The sequence below is a fragment of the Primulina tabacum genome, chromosome 15, assembly GCF_025594145.1.
Source record: "Primulina tabacum isolate GXHZ01 chromosome 15, ASM2559414v2, whole genome shotgun sequence".
In the NCBI taxonomy this organism is placed as follows: Eukaryota; Viridiplantae; Streptophyta; class Magnoliopsida; order Lamiales; family Gesneriaceae; genus Primulina; species Primulina tabacum.
The window spans coordinates 34,621,648-34,638,229 of record NC_134564.1 but is presented as its reverse complement, the minus strand read 5'-3'; the positions used below and the strand labels follow the sequence as shown (position 1 = coordinate 34,638,229).

The 16,582-nt window shown below is 36.0% G+C and overlaps 3 protein-coding genes and 1 pseudogene across 4 annotated transcripts; all 4 read left to right on the top strand.

Moving 5' to 3' along the window:
* Window positions 1–134: 134 nt before the first annotated feature.
* On the top strand, window positions 135–3,819 carry LOC142526767 (uncharacterized). The gene is made up of 7 exons (XM_075631341.1): window positions 135–1,194; window positions 1,352–1,591; window positions 1,877–1,966; window positions 2,506–2,655; window positions 2,886–3,010; window positions 3,239–3,368; window positions 3,499–3,819. Exons 1-7 carry the CDS (start codon window positions 634–636, stop codon window positions 3,622–3,624), a joined length of 1,422 nt encoding a protein of 473 aa, XP_075487456.1. The 5' UTR covers window positions 135–633; the 3' UTR covers window positions 3,625–3,819.
* A 1,323-nt stretch (window positions 3,820–5,142) lies between these two features.
* Window positions 5,143–9,293, top strand: LOC142527798 (protein trichome birefringence-like 41). The gene is made up of 5 exons (XM_075632739.1): window positions 5,143–5,608; window positions 7,018–7,189; window positions 7,986–8,161; window positions 8,295–8,453; window positions 8,909–9,293. The coding sequence occupies exons 1-5, from the start codon at window positions 5,370–5,372 to the stop codon at window positions 9,201–9,203; spliced, it is 1,041 nt and encodes a 346-aa protein (XP_075488854.1). The 5' UTR covers window positions 5,143–5,369; the 3' UTR covers window positions 9,204–9,293.
* A 1,499-nt stretch (window positions 9,294–10,792) lies between these two features.
* On the top strand, window positions 10,793–13,135 carry LOC142526122 (protein trichome birefringence-like 43; annotated as a pseudogene).
* Window positions 13,136–13,603: 468 nt separating this feature from the next.
* On the top strand, window positions 13,604–16,413 carry LOC142526359 (protein VTE6, chloroplastic). 2 transcript variants are annotated; one of them, XM_075630696.1, is made up of 5 exons: window positions 13,606–14,076; window positions 14,680–14,933; window positions 15,255–15,378; window positions 15,795–15,899; window positions 16,023–16,413. In XM_075630696.1, the coding sequence occupies exons 1-5, from the start codon at window positions 13,681–13,683 to the stop codon at window positions 16,113–16,115; spliced, it is 972 nt and encodes a 323-aa protein (XP_075486811.1). In that variant the 5' UTR covers window positions 13,606–13,680; the 3' UTR covers window positions 16,116–16,413. The 2 variants fall into 2 exon arrangements, with proteins under 2 accessions (XP_075486812.1, XP_075486811.1); XM_075630697.1 differs by lacking the exons at window positions 15,795–15,899; window positions 16,023–16,413 and adding an exon at window positions 15,699–15,791 and having other exon boundaries at window positions 13,604–14,076.
* Window positions 16,414–16,582: the final 169 nt, after the last annotated feature.

Here is a 16,582-nt window from a genome sequence, read left to right as displayed (position 1 = left end):
ATTAAAAGCAAAGAGTGATCTTCCAAATACAACCTCAAAATGGAACTTTTTTGTTTCGGGCATGCTGTCCTGTCGGGTCGGGCCAATGGGAAGGCCCCAGTTTCTTTATCTTTGAATCATGGCCCAAAGGATGGCTACTGACGTGGCGTCGAGGCAAATGGTATACGCGTACTAGCAGTCGCCTTAATTAGCATATCACACGCGCATCCAACGATAATTCAGATTATCGAAGTGGTCACACTCTCTTTCCCGCAATTATTATCTTCAATCCGCACGCTTGTCCGTAATAGCCCTCTTTCAACCTCTAGACCGGGTAATCGAAACCGTAGATCGACTGATTCTGTCTTATGCTTCTTGTTGTTCGTTTTGTGTTGTGTTTCAGTTGATCGGATTTTGAATTTCACTGTTTTGTTCCGTTCTGGTTTCGAATAGTTAGTCAAACGCAGGGTTTTGTTTGCTTCGAGTTTCGGGGGAAAGCTTGGCGTGTATCTGTGTGTAAGAAGTGGTGATTCTTTTGTCTGAATATTTTTTGTGATTCTGCTGCTGATATAGTCTCCCTTTTGGGATTACCCGTGAGTAATTGACCGAGTTTAAATTTGGGATTGAGAGTTTTGAAACTCTAATTTAGTCCTGATGTTGTCCGTGGAGAGACCATTTGAAGCTTGGGAGGAGGTGCAGAGGCAAGGGCAGGATTTAGCTGACAGGCTAGCTCAAGGTTTTACAGGTCTAATTCATAATCATATCACACCGCCCTCGTTTTCATGGCCAAATCCTCCAACACCGAAGCTATTTGAAGTTGATTTCCAGTCGCAGAATTTCACGAAACCAGAATTTCCACTTGTAGTAGATAATTCTGCAATTAATGGTGTGACTGCGATTTTTGATATTGGGAACAGAATAGGACAGGCGGGGGTTGATTTTGGGGCATGTGTGAATGGTGTGGTTCAACAGTTTTTTAGGCGTCTGCCTGTGCCTTTTTGGCATGACGAGAACACAGGGATGTCACTCGGCATGGGTGGCAATAGCCCGGGGACAAATATGGGTATTGTTCTGGAGGAGGATTTGGGATCATTGGCCGAGAAGTTCAAGGATTATGGACTCCACGAAAACGATGGGATGGCAGTAGAGGAGTCGAAAGAAGATGAGACTTTTGGTGTGGCTACCAAAGCATTGAAACATTTGGGTCGATCGCAGGTGGATTTTGGATATTATGAATCTTTCTTTTTTGATAAAATCTCTAAATTTTTGTTTATATATTTATATTTTGTTAAGACGAGAAAGCATTCCATATTTTGCCTCCCTCATATTTTCCATATATTTGTCCTTTGAATTTCTTGTTCTACAAATGCAGGGTACTATCAATGTGTCATCAACCTATGCCAGTAGAACAAAAAAAGTTGAAAGTTCATTGGTTGCTCGAGGAGAGTTATGGAGAGTTGAGGCATCACAAGGAAGTTCCACATCAGGAAATGAGAATTCTTCTCTATTCCTTGTACAGCTTGGGCCTGTATTATTCGTTCGTGATTCCACTTTGCTTTTGCCTGTTCATCTGTCAAAACAACACCTATTGTGGTATGGCTATGATAGGAAGGTATGACAAACCTATCAAACCTATGTACTATGTGAATATGATCTTGAAGTTTTGTATTACTTGTGTTTTTGAACTTTGGTTGAGTGAATGAGATTTCCATGCTATTAATGGAAATTAAAAAGAACTGTTAAAATTGCATCCAGAACATTCCCATAAAGTATTAAATGCCCCAAGAAAGACTAAATGACAAAACTATCTTCTGAATATCAGTAGCTACTTATAGTCTTATACATATCTTGTTTTCCGTAATGCAAAATTGATTGGTTGCTTCTTGATGTTATACAGAACGGAGTGCATTCCCTTTGTCCAGCAGTGTGGTCGAAACATAGAAGGTGGCTGTTAATGTCTATGATATGCCTTAATCCTTTGGCATGTGTAAGTTCGAACCCTTTATTTATTATATAAATGGTGCCCCTGTATGTCAGAAGTTGCGACTGTTTTTAAAACAACTCCTAGGTGCAAAATGGGCATTGTTATTCCAACTGCGACTTTTGCAGAACAGATAAGCTTTACAAACTGTATACATGTTAAGCAAAGTAAAAACTTTCAATTTTTTGGTTATGTGCCCGAAAATGCATCATGAGTATAAGTAGAAAGGGGAACCTCAGAATCTTATATGCTTTTTCCTAGTTTATAATTTAGATTTAATCTCAGTACGGCCTCTAATTTTTTATTGTATTAATAGCTGCTGTTAAATGAATTGGAATTGTCGTAAACAGAGATTTTTAAATTTTTCTGGATTGTGCTGTATCGGTAATGGGTCTTTTATCTTATTAAATTATCATCAATGAAATTGTTCTCTAAACAACTTGCCTCAGAGTATCATAGTTTGTGCAATTTGTTTTCGAATTTCTAAACTTTCCACTCTCTTGTGCTGTACTGATTCTTAATGTTGTCGTTTCTTGTATATGCAGTCATTCATGGACTTGCAGTTTCCAAATGGCCAGGTCACGTATGTGTCTGATGAGGGTTTATCGACCAGTGCTTTCCTGCCCCTGTGTGGGGGTCTGCTTCAAGCACAGGGTCAATATCCAGGAGAAATGAAGTTCAGTTTCTCTTGCAAGGTGAAACTGCAATTATCTATGGAGATTGATTTTTGTTACCAAAATTTTCTGTTCCTTGAATGCTCTTATAAATATCCGTAATTTTATTAAATAAGTTCCATCATCTTTAGAAGAGTCTGCGAATGTCATTGAATATATTGGCACTCAATTCATGTGCCCAATGATTAAGCAGTAAAAGACTTTACCCGTTTATTGAGCCTCACTGCTGATAAAGTTGTTAATTTATGAAGAGTAAATGGGGAACACGCATTACACCAACATTGCAGTGGCCTGACAAATCATTTGCCTTGGGCCTGGAGCAGGCCTTAGCTTGGAAGCGATCTGGCCTTCTGGTGAGGCCCACCGTACAAGTCAGGTGATATTGATTACTTATCTTGTTACTTGCGTGTTTTCCTCACTGTTTTCCCTCTGTGTATTTTCTTAAAATACTTCTATTCGTCCTGGCTATCCATGGAGCAGCTGGACTTTGCTTTGTTTGGCTCAATATTATGGATCTTTCATATCTTCCTTTGCCGACCATGTGCAATCTGGAAACGTTGAGACTTACATTTTACTTATTTTTGCATGCTCCCTTCATGTTTAGCGTATGTCCGATAGTTGGTGGTAGCTGTCCTGGTCTACAGATGGAACTTACTCATTCAGTGAAGGAGCAAGTGAATCTTAACTTGGGCTGTTCCCTTGTTACCCATCCCTCGGCATTTGCATCTGTATCTGTAAGTTTTGTGTCCTTTACCTCGCATATATCATAAGTATGATACCCTTACCATACTTATGCCAGTTTCCTATTTTCTGCTCGGAAATTCCAAGAAGTATCTTACTCCCTCTCTCGAATTCCTAATTAAGGTTGGAAGGTCCAAATGGAATGGAAATGTTGGGAATGCAGGTGTAGTCCTTAAAGTTGAAACTCCCATCGGCAATGTTGGCAGGCTTTCTTACTCCGTTCAGTTCAACAGTGGTATCGAGTTTTAACCCTTTTTTGTGATCCTTTTTTGTTGTCATGCTGTATTACTAGATTGTATATAGGCTTTAGCTAAATTTTTTATTGTTGTATTGACTTTCCAATTCGGCTTAAGCACGTTCCACTCTAATTGCTGTTGTTTTGAGAAGTCATGTAAATTGAAATATATTTGGTTTATAACTCGATGGATTTCCTTTTCAGAAAAAGTGGAAAAAGGAACAATAGGATTTTGTAATTGTTGATTCTATGGACAAATTTTTTAAGCACTGTTTCCAAGAAATTTAAAATTTCAAAACAATATTTTTATGAAAAGTGAATAATGCAGTTTTGTGAATTAAATGTTTTCAGACTTTTGCTATAAATATTCTTCAGGCAATATATTTATTTAAAACCATAAAATTGGAACTTATTTTGCATTCTTGGTTCATTAAATATTTACTTACGTAGCTTCCAAGACTCTTCGATGTCGAAATTTATAATCCTTCAAAAACTTTGCAGTCGTTTTGTTGCTAGGGATAGTCTGATGTGTTTTAGTTGCACAGACACAACATCTAAAGTAAGTTTTTTGTGAGACGGTTTCACGAATCTTTATCTGTGAGACGAGTCAATTTTATCGATATTCACAATAAAAAATAATATTTTTTCATCTATGACACAAATAAGATATTTATCTCACAAAATACGATCCGTGGGATTGTCTTACACAAGTTTTTGCTCAATATATAACCCGCTATCTTTTGAAGACCACCTCAATTCAGCGTGTGCGTTTTGCATCCTAATTAATGGCATATGCAATTAATATTTCAAATTTAATATAGTTCGAGTAAATTTTCATAACAATTATAACATATATTCATATGTTATAAATATATAAGACGACCATAACTGAAAATAGCTATTTTTTAAAATTTAAATGTATGTGGACTATATTTTTTGGTGATTTTATATTTTTTCTACACGAAAGAAGAGCTCAAAATCTTGTCTGAACCGTACAGCATACTGCAAGTCTGCAATTAATGTGAGAGAACTACGGATGATACATTTGTTACTTTATAATTATAACTATCGAATCAAAAAAGTACATTTTTGTTCCAAAATTAATTATTATTTTTATCATAAAACTTAAAGTTTTTACTTTTTCACTCACGTTCCAGATCACGTTAAATAAATAAATAATATTAAGTATACTCCGTAGAACAAACTCATTCGAAAAAATATTAACAAAAAAATCGAATGTCGATAATTGATCAAATACTCATATATTTTACCAAGGAGTAGGTCTTTTCTGAGATAATCTCACGAATCTTTATCTGTAAGACGGATCAACTTTATCTATATTCACAATAAAAAGTAATAATCTTAGCATAAAAAATAATATTTTTTCATGGATGACCCAAATAAGAGATCCGTATCATAAAATACGACTCGTAATACTGTCTCACGCGAGTTTTTATCTTCATCAAGTATGTGAATTTATATATTTCAAAATTTAATGTGCATAATTCCATAGGTGGAAAGAGGATCTGCGCCGCAGGCTATGCGGTCTGAAAGTAAATTTTAATCCTTTTTACAAAATTAATTCCACGTCGATTCCCCGTTTAAAAAATATTGCCGTCTTTGTTATTGTCACCAACTCACCATGTCCCCACCCTCAAAATATATATACACAGCTAACTACATTCTCTAACATCAAAAAACACACACACACACAAACACGATAGTGTGTGTAGTGTGCAGACAACGAAACATCGCAGAGATGAGCTTTCAGATTCAATGCGGTGTGGTAATTTTATCGCTTCTGTATTTCCACCAATCAAAGTCGGAGGATAGCTGCGACTTCTTCCATGGGAGATGGGTACGCGACTCTTCGTACCCTCTGTACAACTCTACAGCCTGTCCTTTCATTCAGGAGGAGTTCAGTTGCCAGAAGAATGGCCGCCCCGATGAGTCGTACCTCCACTACAGTTGGCAGCCCAATGGCTGCAACCTACCCAGGTATAAATGGTGAATCAATTAATCTAGCTTTGTTTGATGATTTCTTCTTCTGTGGCCGTTTTTTGGTTCATAATTAGCTCTTTACTTGTTCCGATGCATGTTGGTGTTTGGTCGGTTAAAACCTCGGGGTTTTGTGGAGTTTTGAGCTGTCGACTGTCGTTTATAGATTGGTGAATTATTCTCCAGTTTCGTCGGTGCAATTTGTTTTTTACCATTATATTCCCAAATTCCAATATTATAATTTTGCAAGTTAGTAAATTTCATTAGAATATATTCGATAAAAAATTTGAAAGGTTTCAACTACTACTTCTTCGATTGCCATTTTATTATATCTCATATCGTATACAAGATTTTATTAATATATTTGGAAAGTTACATGTATTTGTTTTACACATCGTTTAGTTCATGATACGAGATAATAAAGAATTAATAACATACAATGATTTAATTGATAATTGTTTTCTTATGACCGAAAAATCCAAATTGTCAACGGAGCAACCAGCAAGATCAGAGAAAGATTGGACTCCTAACTTTTTGATAGAACTACCGTATGAGGACATCATGTGGCTTAATGTTGATAAGATAAATTGCACTACGCAAGATGTATGCGATAATTGAAATTTTAATACAAATAAGGGACTTCTAAAAATCAAACGGCGGGAATACTAGGTTTACTCGACCCTACCCCTGCTGGCAGTGCCCGCAAGGGTCGATCCAACGGCTCGGATTTTTCCGAATCAATTTTTATTTTTTTTACATGGAGGTGGGCCCGGATCACTCATACCTTGCAGACAGGGTGAAACAATCCGGGATACTGCGATTTATTATTGTTTTGTCATAAATTGATCTATGAATTGCAATAAATGATTTACAATGGACATGTGGGGTTCCAGTTGTCATCGGTGGTTTTGTTCATTCGTTGTATTTCTAATTACATATTCTAATACTTTCTCCCATCCGGATATCTTTAGCAATTAATTCAAGCAATTTTAATGCGGTGTCAGTTTCATGTTCCTCTCCTTGTCAAAATATCAGTTTTGAATGATTGTCATAACTCTGTTCAAAATGTCTGCATCACAATTCAAAACTATCAGTTATTCTTTCTGTTGCTAATCAATATATATATATATATATATATATTGTCAGCAATTTATTTATCTAAAATCTTGTAATGAATCGATCTCTTCCGTCCCCTAGCTAACTCCCGTTGATATATTTTCTATGTCCGTCTCTAACATCAGCTGCGAAGTGATTACGAAGTATTATCTTAGAATCAGAAAGCTCATCAATTACCACTTTTTTTAAATTAAATTTTGTTGATGTCGGCTTGTGTTCGAGCCTTCCCCTCTCTTTTCTGTAAATAATAATAAAAAAAGTTACAAATGTATGTAAGGTTAAAATTCGTGCAGGTTTAATGGGGTCGAATTATTGCGAAGACTGAAAGGGAAAAGCATAATGTTTGTGGGAGACTCCCTCAGCAGAAACCAATGGCAGTCTTTGTTATGCATGCTTTACACGGCAGTGCCCGGGACCAAATACAACGAGACCAGATCAGAGGATGTCTCCACCTTCACTTTGACGGTTAGTTTCCTTCAAATATTTTGATGTAATCCTTACAGTTTTTCAATAAAAATTATCAGTGGAAATTGAAGATTTTTATGTTAAAAAGTGTATCTCTTTCAGATTTAACTAACTAAATTTGCGTGTACGAGTATGGTATCTTTTCTTGGCCTCTTGGAAGTTGTATCTCAAAAACCACGATGCTTACGAAAAAGAACAAAAAAAAAAGTGGCCTTCCAATTCCACACCGCTACCCCTCCTTCCTTTATTATTTGTCACATGTTTCTCCTTATTTACCAAGTGCGTTGATTGGTTTGGTAGATCTCATTCATGATCAAGTTACTCAGATTTTCTACTTCCCATCAGTCACAAAAATTATAAATTTTCCACTATGTGGATGATGGTTTACGTGTGCCATTTCCATCACCAGGATAACCTATGAAACGATAGATGAAATAGGTGAGACGAATAAAAAAGTCGGGACAACAAGAGCTTAGCTAAAATCACAAAGGCTGATTTGCATTTTATATCCTATGAAAGTCCTTCCCATAAAAGTCCTCGTCAAGCCATCGCAAATGTTTTAGAAGATTACCAGATTATTATGGTTTTTGTAAAAGAAGCATAACTTCTCTCACAAGTAGGTCAATTTCCTTGTTTCTCCCTTCAAGGGGAAGAGACTTTCGACTCATAATCTTGAGTAAAACTCGTTCACTGTTAAGTCACGATGGATTTAGCGTGTCCTTAATTCATATTCTTGGATTATATATAGCTAAGTTAAAGCTAAATTTGCATCTCAAAATCACGTTTGACAATGTAGGAATTCGGAATTAAGGTAATGCTTGATCGCAATGTTTTTCTGGTGGATGTCGTGAGGGAACCGAAGGGTCGAATACTAAAACTGGACTCCATCGAAGGCGGCGAGCTGTGGAAGGGGATTGACATGTTAGTGTTCAATACATGGCATTGGTGGAATCGTAGAGGACCTACCCAACCGTGAGTTCAAATATATTAATAATGTCTTGAGATTATCTTTATTACTGCTGTTATTACTGTCAAAGAAAAATAAGAGTCACAAGTTGGTAATTCAGTTTTGTCAAGTACCGTCATTGAATTGTTGTCTTTTCAGATGGGATTATATTGAAACACGAGGGAAGTTATACAAAGACATGGACCGAACAGCGGCCTTTGAGAAAGCACTTGTTACATGGGGAGGCTGGGTGGATGCCAACATCGATCCTGCTAAGACCAAAGTTTTCTTTCAGGGGATATCTCCCTCACATTACAAGTAAGTGTTTAAGTGATAGAGTTTCATTGCACGTGATATTTTTATACGCGAGTTGGTAGATTAACATGTCTGACAAGGATTTGGTTGAAATGTTAGGCCTAACAGATGAAGAAGCTTAGAGAAAGGATGTTATTTTATAAGACAACCAAGTTACACTAAAAATATTCTCAATCTGGAATAGTATAACGTCGTTAATCATCCCAAAAGACAATTGATCATATGAGGATCATAATTTCGAATACGTGCATACAGAGCATCCTAGGGGCCATTAATGTGATGTAATCACCAAGACACATTTTTAGAAATTTCCTTCAGTCAGACTTCATAAACTCCAGGGCAAGACTATATTAGAAAACATTGAAAAAATATGTTGCATAGAGTTGTTCAGATAAGATGAATTTTAAATGAATCATGTTGTATTTTGCCTCATTTATTGAATTCTTTTTATTTAACAGTGGGAGCTTATGGGGAGAACCGCGTGCAAAATCTTGTGCCGGCCAGAAAGAACCCCTACTGGGATCAACATATCCAGGAGGCTTGCCACCTGCATTAACTGTGTTAAAAAGGGTATTGAGCACAATCAAGAAACCTACGGAATTGCTGGACGTAACAAACCTGTCATTGCTGCGAAAAGATGGGCATCCTTCCATTTACGGGTTCAGCGGTGAAGCGGGGATGGATTGCAGCCATTGGTGTCTGCCTGGAGTTCCAGATACCTGGAACCAAATTCTTTACAGTCTCATTCTTTGAAAGAAGAAATATATATTCAGTCATTGATACCTGACAAGAGTTTCCAAAGAAGTTTTAGGAAATGTTTTGGATTATACGAGCGGAAGACAATTTTTGTGATAAAAATAATTCTTTCGACTTCTTTCCTAGATGATCAATTTATTTTACCTAATTCATATGGTTGTCCATGAAATAGACGATTGGTATGATTTTAACAATATGAATTAAATCTCTATATAGGAATGTAATATTCAAATTATCCTCACCATACATGTCTTTTGTGGACGAATTGGTTGAGAGTGCGACTATTGTGGTGCGCACTGTTAGAGAAAGAACTATATATTTCAAAATGGAGGTTTTTAGATATTTAATTTTTGAGTAGATCTATGGTCTCACAAATCTTTATTTGTGAGGCGGGTGAGACAAAATAAAAAGTAATATTTTTTATGGATGACTCAAATAAGTGATATGTCTCACAAAATACGATCCGTGAAACCGTCTCATCCAAGTTTTAGTTTTTATTTTTTTACTCTAGAAAATATATGATTTTAAATAAAGGAACATGCATGTCTACACTAATAAAAACAGGATAGCCAAACTATACAACTGCAATCTGTCAACTGTCGAGTAACTATTTTTACCATGTTTTAATTTGTTTGTCTTAAAATGCACTTCAATATATGTTAAAAAGGAAAAAACGGTTAAACTGAACGAATTAAGCATAATTAATATGTTTAATTAAGTATTTTTAAGCACAGTTAATCGCATATATTTCTTTTTAATTTTTTTATTTATTTTGAAGGTATGTTTTTTTATTTTAAAATAATAAATTAGGTTTATAATTTAGATTTTTATTTTTAATTTTAATTATGATTAAGCATGTCTGATAATGATTTGACAAATATTTATCATTTTTGAATGTAGTCTAGTTGCAAAAACAAATAAAAATTGTAATTTTGATATTTTTATGCTTTTATAAATATGAGAATTAATGCATCAGACTTAAATGTATCATATTAATGTATTATTTTATCTATTTATTGATTTGAGATAATTACAACACTAAAAATAAAAAATACTTTTTCACGCTTAAGCTTGTGCTAATCTCGCTTAAGCTTGAAAAGCTTGGAGCTCGACATTCGTGCTTCGGGACGCTTCACACTTTATAAAACCTTGATGGTGATACTTGTTTCAAAATTCATAACCAAATTAAAATCGAAATTAGTGGATTCCGTATAGTTAATATCGATTTAATCTAATTATAGTTTTGCGATAATTTAAATTACTTATCGGAAATTAGATTTATCATAATTCTTAAATTAAAATGTAGATCATGAAATATATATTAACGCTTTAATTTCATAAAAACAAAATTAAGTTAACCACCAAACATCAATCATCATGAACACTTGAGTATGCTTGGTGAGAAGGAAAATTGTCTTAACCTCCAAGATAGATTGATATTATAATACCAATATATACCAACTTGAGACCTAACCAACATATATTAATACTCTTTTACTCTTAAAATTGTATATATGAACTCGAATTTTTTTTTTATCTTTTTCCCCATATTTTCTTAGGCAAGAGATGGGAAATGGATTCTTGAGCTCTTTCTTCTGTTTTACTTGCACTTTCTTGCTAACTTTTGGGCCGATATCCTGCATTTTTATTAATACTACTGGGTGTGATTTTTTTTCAAGGTAGTTGGGTATACGATGATACATATCCTGTCTTCAATGTGTTCTTTTATCGAAAAGCAATTTGACTGTGAGGGAAATGGAAGGCAGGATAAAAGCTCTACCTCAAGTACAGATGGAAGCCCTCTGGTTCTTGTGAACTGCCCAAGTATGTGAATTATAGAGCATAAGTGTATAATAGCTTCGTGCTCGAGCTCCATCTTGGATCGAGCGAGCAATTACGAGGCCAACGCTAACTCATCCGCGCGTATCGATCCATGAAAATTAAGTTTGAACTAGGAGTAGACCGTTATTTTACAAGTTAGTGATTCAAATATGCTTTCGGCAAAAAAAAAGGTTGGGTTCATTAGTACTTATGGACGTTGGACGAACTTGAGTTCAAGTAACGTGAACCACTCATTGAAGCCCCTTGGCTCGCTTGCAAACTAATTTATATATGTCTTAAATAGTATTGCCACTTTTATTTATGAATATTAGCGCACAGATTTGGTACGGGCAAGATTTCTTGATGAGGCTTAATTAAAGGCAAGAAAATAATGTTCGTTGGGGATTCATTGAGCCTCAACCAATGGCAATCTCTTACATGCATGTTGCACGCAACTGTGCCGCAATCAAATTTCTATTTGCAGAAGAATGGAAATCTGTCCACCTTTTATTTACCAGGAACTGAAAAATCTCTTTTATTTAGATATTAGTAATAATTTCCTCCTTGTCTGTAAAGTAAATGAGTTTGTGTGTATATTTTCCAGTAATTCACATGCAAATGTTATCTTGCAGGACTATAACATATCATTAATGTTGTCTTGTAACGCGTTTCTGGTAGATTTGGTGAAAGAGAATAACGGCAGAATTCTGAAGTTGGATTCGATCCAAAATGGGAATTCATGGAAAGGAGTGGATATGCTTATATTCAATACATGGCATTGGTGGCTTCACAAGGGGAGCAGCCAACCGTAAGCAAATTGTTGATCAAACTTCTAACTCGAAATAAAGCGAAAAACTCGAATTGAATTCGACAACTTTTTTGTAGTCTGGATAGTATAAACAATATTGGATATTTTTGGATGATTTTCAGACGGGATTACATCCAAGAAGGTTGATGCAACCCGGGCGAAGTGGCCGAGTCGGGTCGGGTACTCTGCCGGATTTGCTATCAAGATGTTGACGGAAAAATGAGTTGGATGTCTAGGCTGAACTTCTTGACTCCTTGAATAATTTGAGAGATCTGCGAACAAGAAAAGAACCACGTGAATGGGCGTCGGAGGAGTGTCCGGCGTGACCACTCCGATGCTTAAGTCAGCAAGGAACTCAAACAAAAAAACCAATGTAGCCAAGTGATGGCTGTGTGATTGGTGTGGAAAGTGGAGAGTAAATGAGCAATAAATGAGAGTATTCAATGTGAGTTAATATCTGAATAGAGAGTAAATGCAAGTAAAAAACCTGGTATTTATAATAGAGGATGTAATGATGACCTCGTTTTTTGAGCATTAATTGTAGTAGGGTGGCTGATTATACCATATTGTTCTGACATGTCAAATCGTATACTAGTCACATCCAGCCCACCTGATTTTGTCAACCATTTGCACTGATGTCAGAGATAGGTCGGCTACGCACACCCTACTTTATCGACGGTATTAAATGCGGCACTGATATCGAAGCAGCCTGGGTAACATGCATCTCGGGACTCCTTAATAATGTCCCGGGGATATAATGTCCCGGGTGCTCCTATGGCCCGGCCAATTTACTGACTGTCCACTCCATGAATTCTTCAAGTTTCTTTCCTCATCCCGGGCAATCTTATGACTCGGATGTCAACCCATCTTGTCGCTTTATCGGCTCGAGAGCATTTCATCCCTCTTACCCGGGCACCCTCCATAGACAGGCTCCCTGGCCCGGGATGTCCCGGAAAACGTCCACGACCCGGGGTATCAAAGGTGATAAACTATATAAAGACATGGATCGTTTGATAGCATTTGGTGAGGGACTGAAAACTTGGTCCAAGTGGGTTGATTCTAACACACATCCTTCCCAAACTAAGCTAGTTTTCTTTCAAGGCATCTCTCCTACCCATTACAGGTAAGCTTTAGCCCATGATTATTAAGCAAACATCCTTTTTCTAAGAATATCTTAACTAACAATTATAATGCATAACTTTATTTCGATCAATTCATTAGATACAAAATATTTGATGTTAAAGCTATAATAGTTATGAAAAAGGATAATTTAAAGGTACAAAGACGTATAAATGAATGAAAAAATAGTTTTTTTAGTCAACCAAAATGTTTAATTTTAGATTTTGGCCTACTAAATTTCAAATTTTAATTTTAGTACAATAACTTTCAATTTTTATCATTTTTGTCAAGTTTTAGATGTAATTTTGGAAAATGCTGATACGATATCAAAATATATTGACGTGACATCCCTAAATCGGGGGTATTTTATTTTTTAACTTCGGCCAACTATTTAAATAAAAAATGTCATTTCATGTGTATTTTCAACTATTTAAGTAAAAAAAAATGACCACCTCATCATTTCAAATACACATGAAGCCATATTTTTTTAATTAAATAGTAGACAAATGTTATTTTATAATTTTTTTCTACATTTTTGTTTGTCAACCAACAATAGAATAAAATAGTCAAAAATTTAAAGACAATTTATTATTATTATTATTATTATTATGTGAGGTGTTACTGTCAGTTCAGTCCGTATAACTTCTGTTTTCAACACAACCAAATCGCTTCTAAAATGAAATTTTGCGTCATTCCTCTCTACAAAACCCAAAGCGACCTATAAATATGGCGACTTTCCTCTCGAGTTCCTTCTCTCACACCTCAAAGCCCTCGTATTTTCTTCCCAATTTCTCATCACCCACCTCAAAATCCTTCCTTTCCACCTCAAATTCAAAGCCCAATAACTCCACTATCAAGAAAAGAATGCCAACCAGCATTCAAGCAGCAAGAGCTGATATTGATACAGGCCTGCTGCAACGGGCCATTCAGTTAGTCCAATCATCGCCGCTCACGTGGCAGAATGCAGTGTTGAACAACTTATTGATCTTTCTTCTGGGCTCTCCTATTCTCGTCTCGGGGTTGTCATTTTCCGGTATTGCTGCGGCGTTCTTGCTTGGCACCCTTACTTGGCGTGCCTTTGGTTCTTCTGGGTTCCTTCTTGTTGCCTCATACTTCGTCATTGTGAGCTAAGGATCCAATCTATTTTAATTTTCTCCTTGCGTTCGACTCTTGAAAACTTTGGTGCCATCACGCCTTTCACTTGTATTTATTTTTATTGGGATTTGGGATGTAAAAGTTATTTAGTCATTATTTGGGCGTCAATGATTAATAAGTTCCGTGTTTCGAGGTTGAGTTCGAGCCGGCGAACTAGTCTATTTATCGCTTCTGGCCTTAGAAAAGGTAGACTACAGAAAATAGGAAATGATCTTTGTTGTATGATAATTACTAGTGCAGTATGTATCGGTGCTAAAGGACATGAAAAGAATTGCAATAAATACAAGGATTGTAATTAGCTAAGTCTGAAATCAGCATATACAATTAACTAATATTGAGAAAAAGCTCTGCCATGATTTACATAATTGATCGGTTTTGACTTTCTTTATCACTTGCATTCTTGAATGGTGCTACAAACGGTGATTTTTTCATATCAAAATAATTAGGCACGTGTTTTTATATGGATATGTTTCTATTGGCATTATCATCATGCTGTTTGCAGATCTGATTACAAGAACTTTCATGTGCTTTTTATTAGTTGATACGAGTTAATCAACTTATCATTTTCAGGGGACCTTGGCAACAAAAGTGAAAATGGCTCAAAAGGAGGCTCAAGGGGTTGCTGAGAAAAGAAAAGGAAGAAGGGGACCTGGAAGTGTGATTGGATCTAGTGCTGCAGGCTGTGTTTGTGCTTTCCTCAGTATTTATGGGGTTGGTGGAGATGCATTTACACACCTTTGGGAACTTGGTTTTGTCGCTAGTTTCTGCACAAAACTTAGTGATACTGTCTCGAGCGAGATAGGAAAGGCGTATGGCAAGACAACGTTAGTACGGCTTTCCTTGTGTTTTTAGTTATCTCCAACTCTATATTGATCCCATCTTAGTGATTCCTTTGAACAACTAATGCTGAGAAATAGACGTATGAAGAAATAAATTAACAAGATTTGATTGTAAAAGAAGAAGATTATGTTTGAGAGGGAAGAGGGAAATTTATTCTATTGTATCTGGTTTTTATAGTTATGCTCATATACTTCATATTCTAACAACCTTAAATGCGTCACTTTTAAAATATAATAAGATGCGAAGGTACTCCTAAACATGGATACAGTTTGGATTCATTTTCTTCAGTCTACTTGATACTATAGGTATTTAGTCACGACATTCAAGATAGTACCTAGGGGGACAGAAGGAGCCATTAGCATTGAGGGAACTGTTGCTGGACTTTTAGCTTCGATTCTTCTTGCTTCTGTTGGTTGCATACTGAGCGAGGTAAAAAAGTAATTGCCTTTCATTTCTTTTTCAAAGCTTATTGCAAAAAAGGATTTCGAATTTGCACCATATTCCTTGAAATATATGCTTCTGGGTTCCTTATGCACACACATATGTAACGTATATGTATGTTATCAACATGAGTTAATGCTGTGAAGAGCTTGGTGACTTTAGAATGAGGAAAAAAAAGAGACACTAGAGGCCAGAGGGTTGCCATTGGATGTACTTCATGGTTATTGTTTTCTGCTGAGTAAAAAATTTACAACGGTGAATTATTTTATTGGAATGTGGCAAACTGATGAAGAATTATGTGTAAACAGATAAGTTTATCTGAAGCCATCATATGTGTGATCGCTTACAACGGTGAATTATTTTATTGGAATGTGGCAAACTGATGAAGAATTACGTGTAAACAGATAAGTTTATCTGAAGCCATCATATGTGTGATCGCTTCCCAGATTGCTAATTTTGGCGAAAGTATCATAGGTGCCACACTTCAAGAGAAAGAAGGATTTCGATGGGTTAGTCATATCATCATCATGCTGTGACCTGTTTTCATGAAATATTTGTATTTACATTCATGTTGGTTGAAGTATTACCGATTTTCATGTTTTCTGCTCTCTTTTTTTCACTTTGATTTATAGCTGAACAACGACGCTGTCAACGTAATCAACATATCGATGGGCAGCATTTTAGCAGTGTTCATGCAGCAATTAGTGCTCAAAAATCTTGCATAGGAACCACAGACTCGAGATAACTGGTTGCTCCGCGACTCGATTGCATAATTGTCGATTTATCATCCTGAGGTTGAAGCTTATAATGCTGCATAGATTCAAATATTTTTGAACCCTAAGAAGAGGAAAGGGTAGACTATAACGCCGTCCAATGATCTCATTTTCCTCGAGACATGTATTCCCAGTTAGAACTCTACAGCTATGATTTGTTTAGTTTATGTGATCGGAATATCACATGATAGACTTCAATAATATTTTGAACATATCCATGGTCGAATTTCATGAAAGGTGATCATTTATATAGCATAGTGTAAGAGAGGAAATGCTGCTAAAGATGGACAAAATAGATACATCCAAGATTTTCAGAATGTTCAGATTATATATTCTTGACTTTGAAAACTGCCTCCAGACTCACGTGCCGCAAAACCATGCCCAGTGCAGAAGCTGTTTTTTTTTTTTTAGTTCAAGTT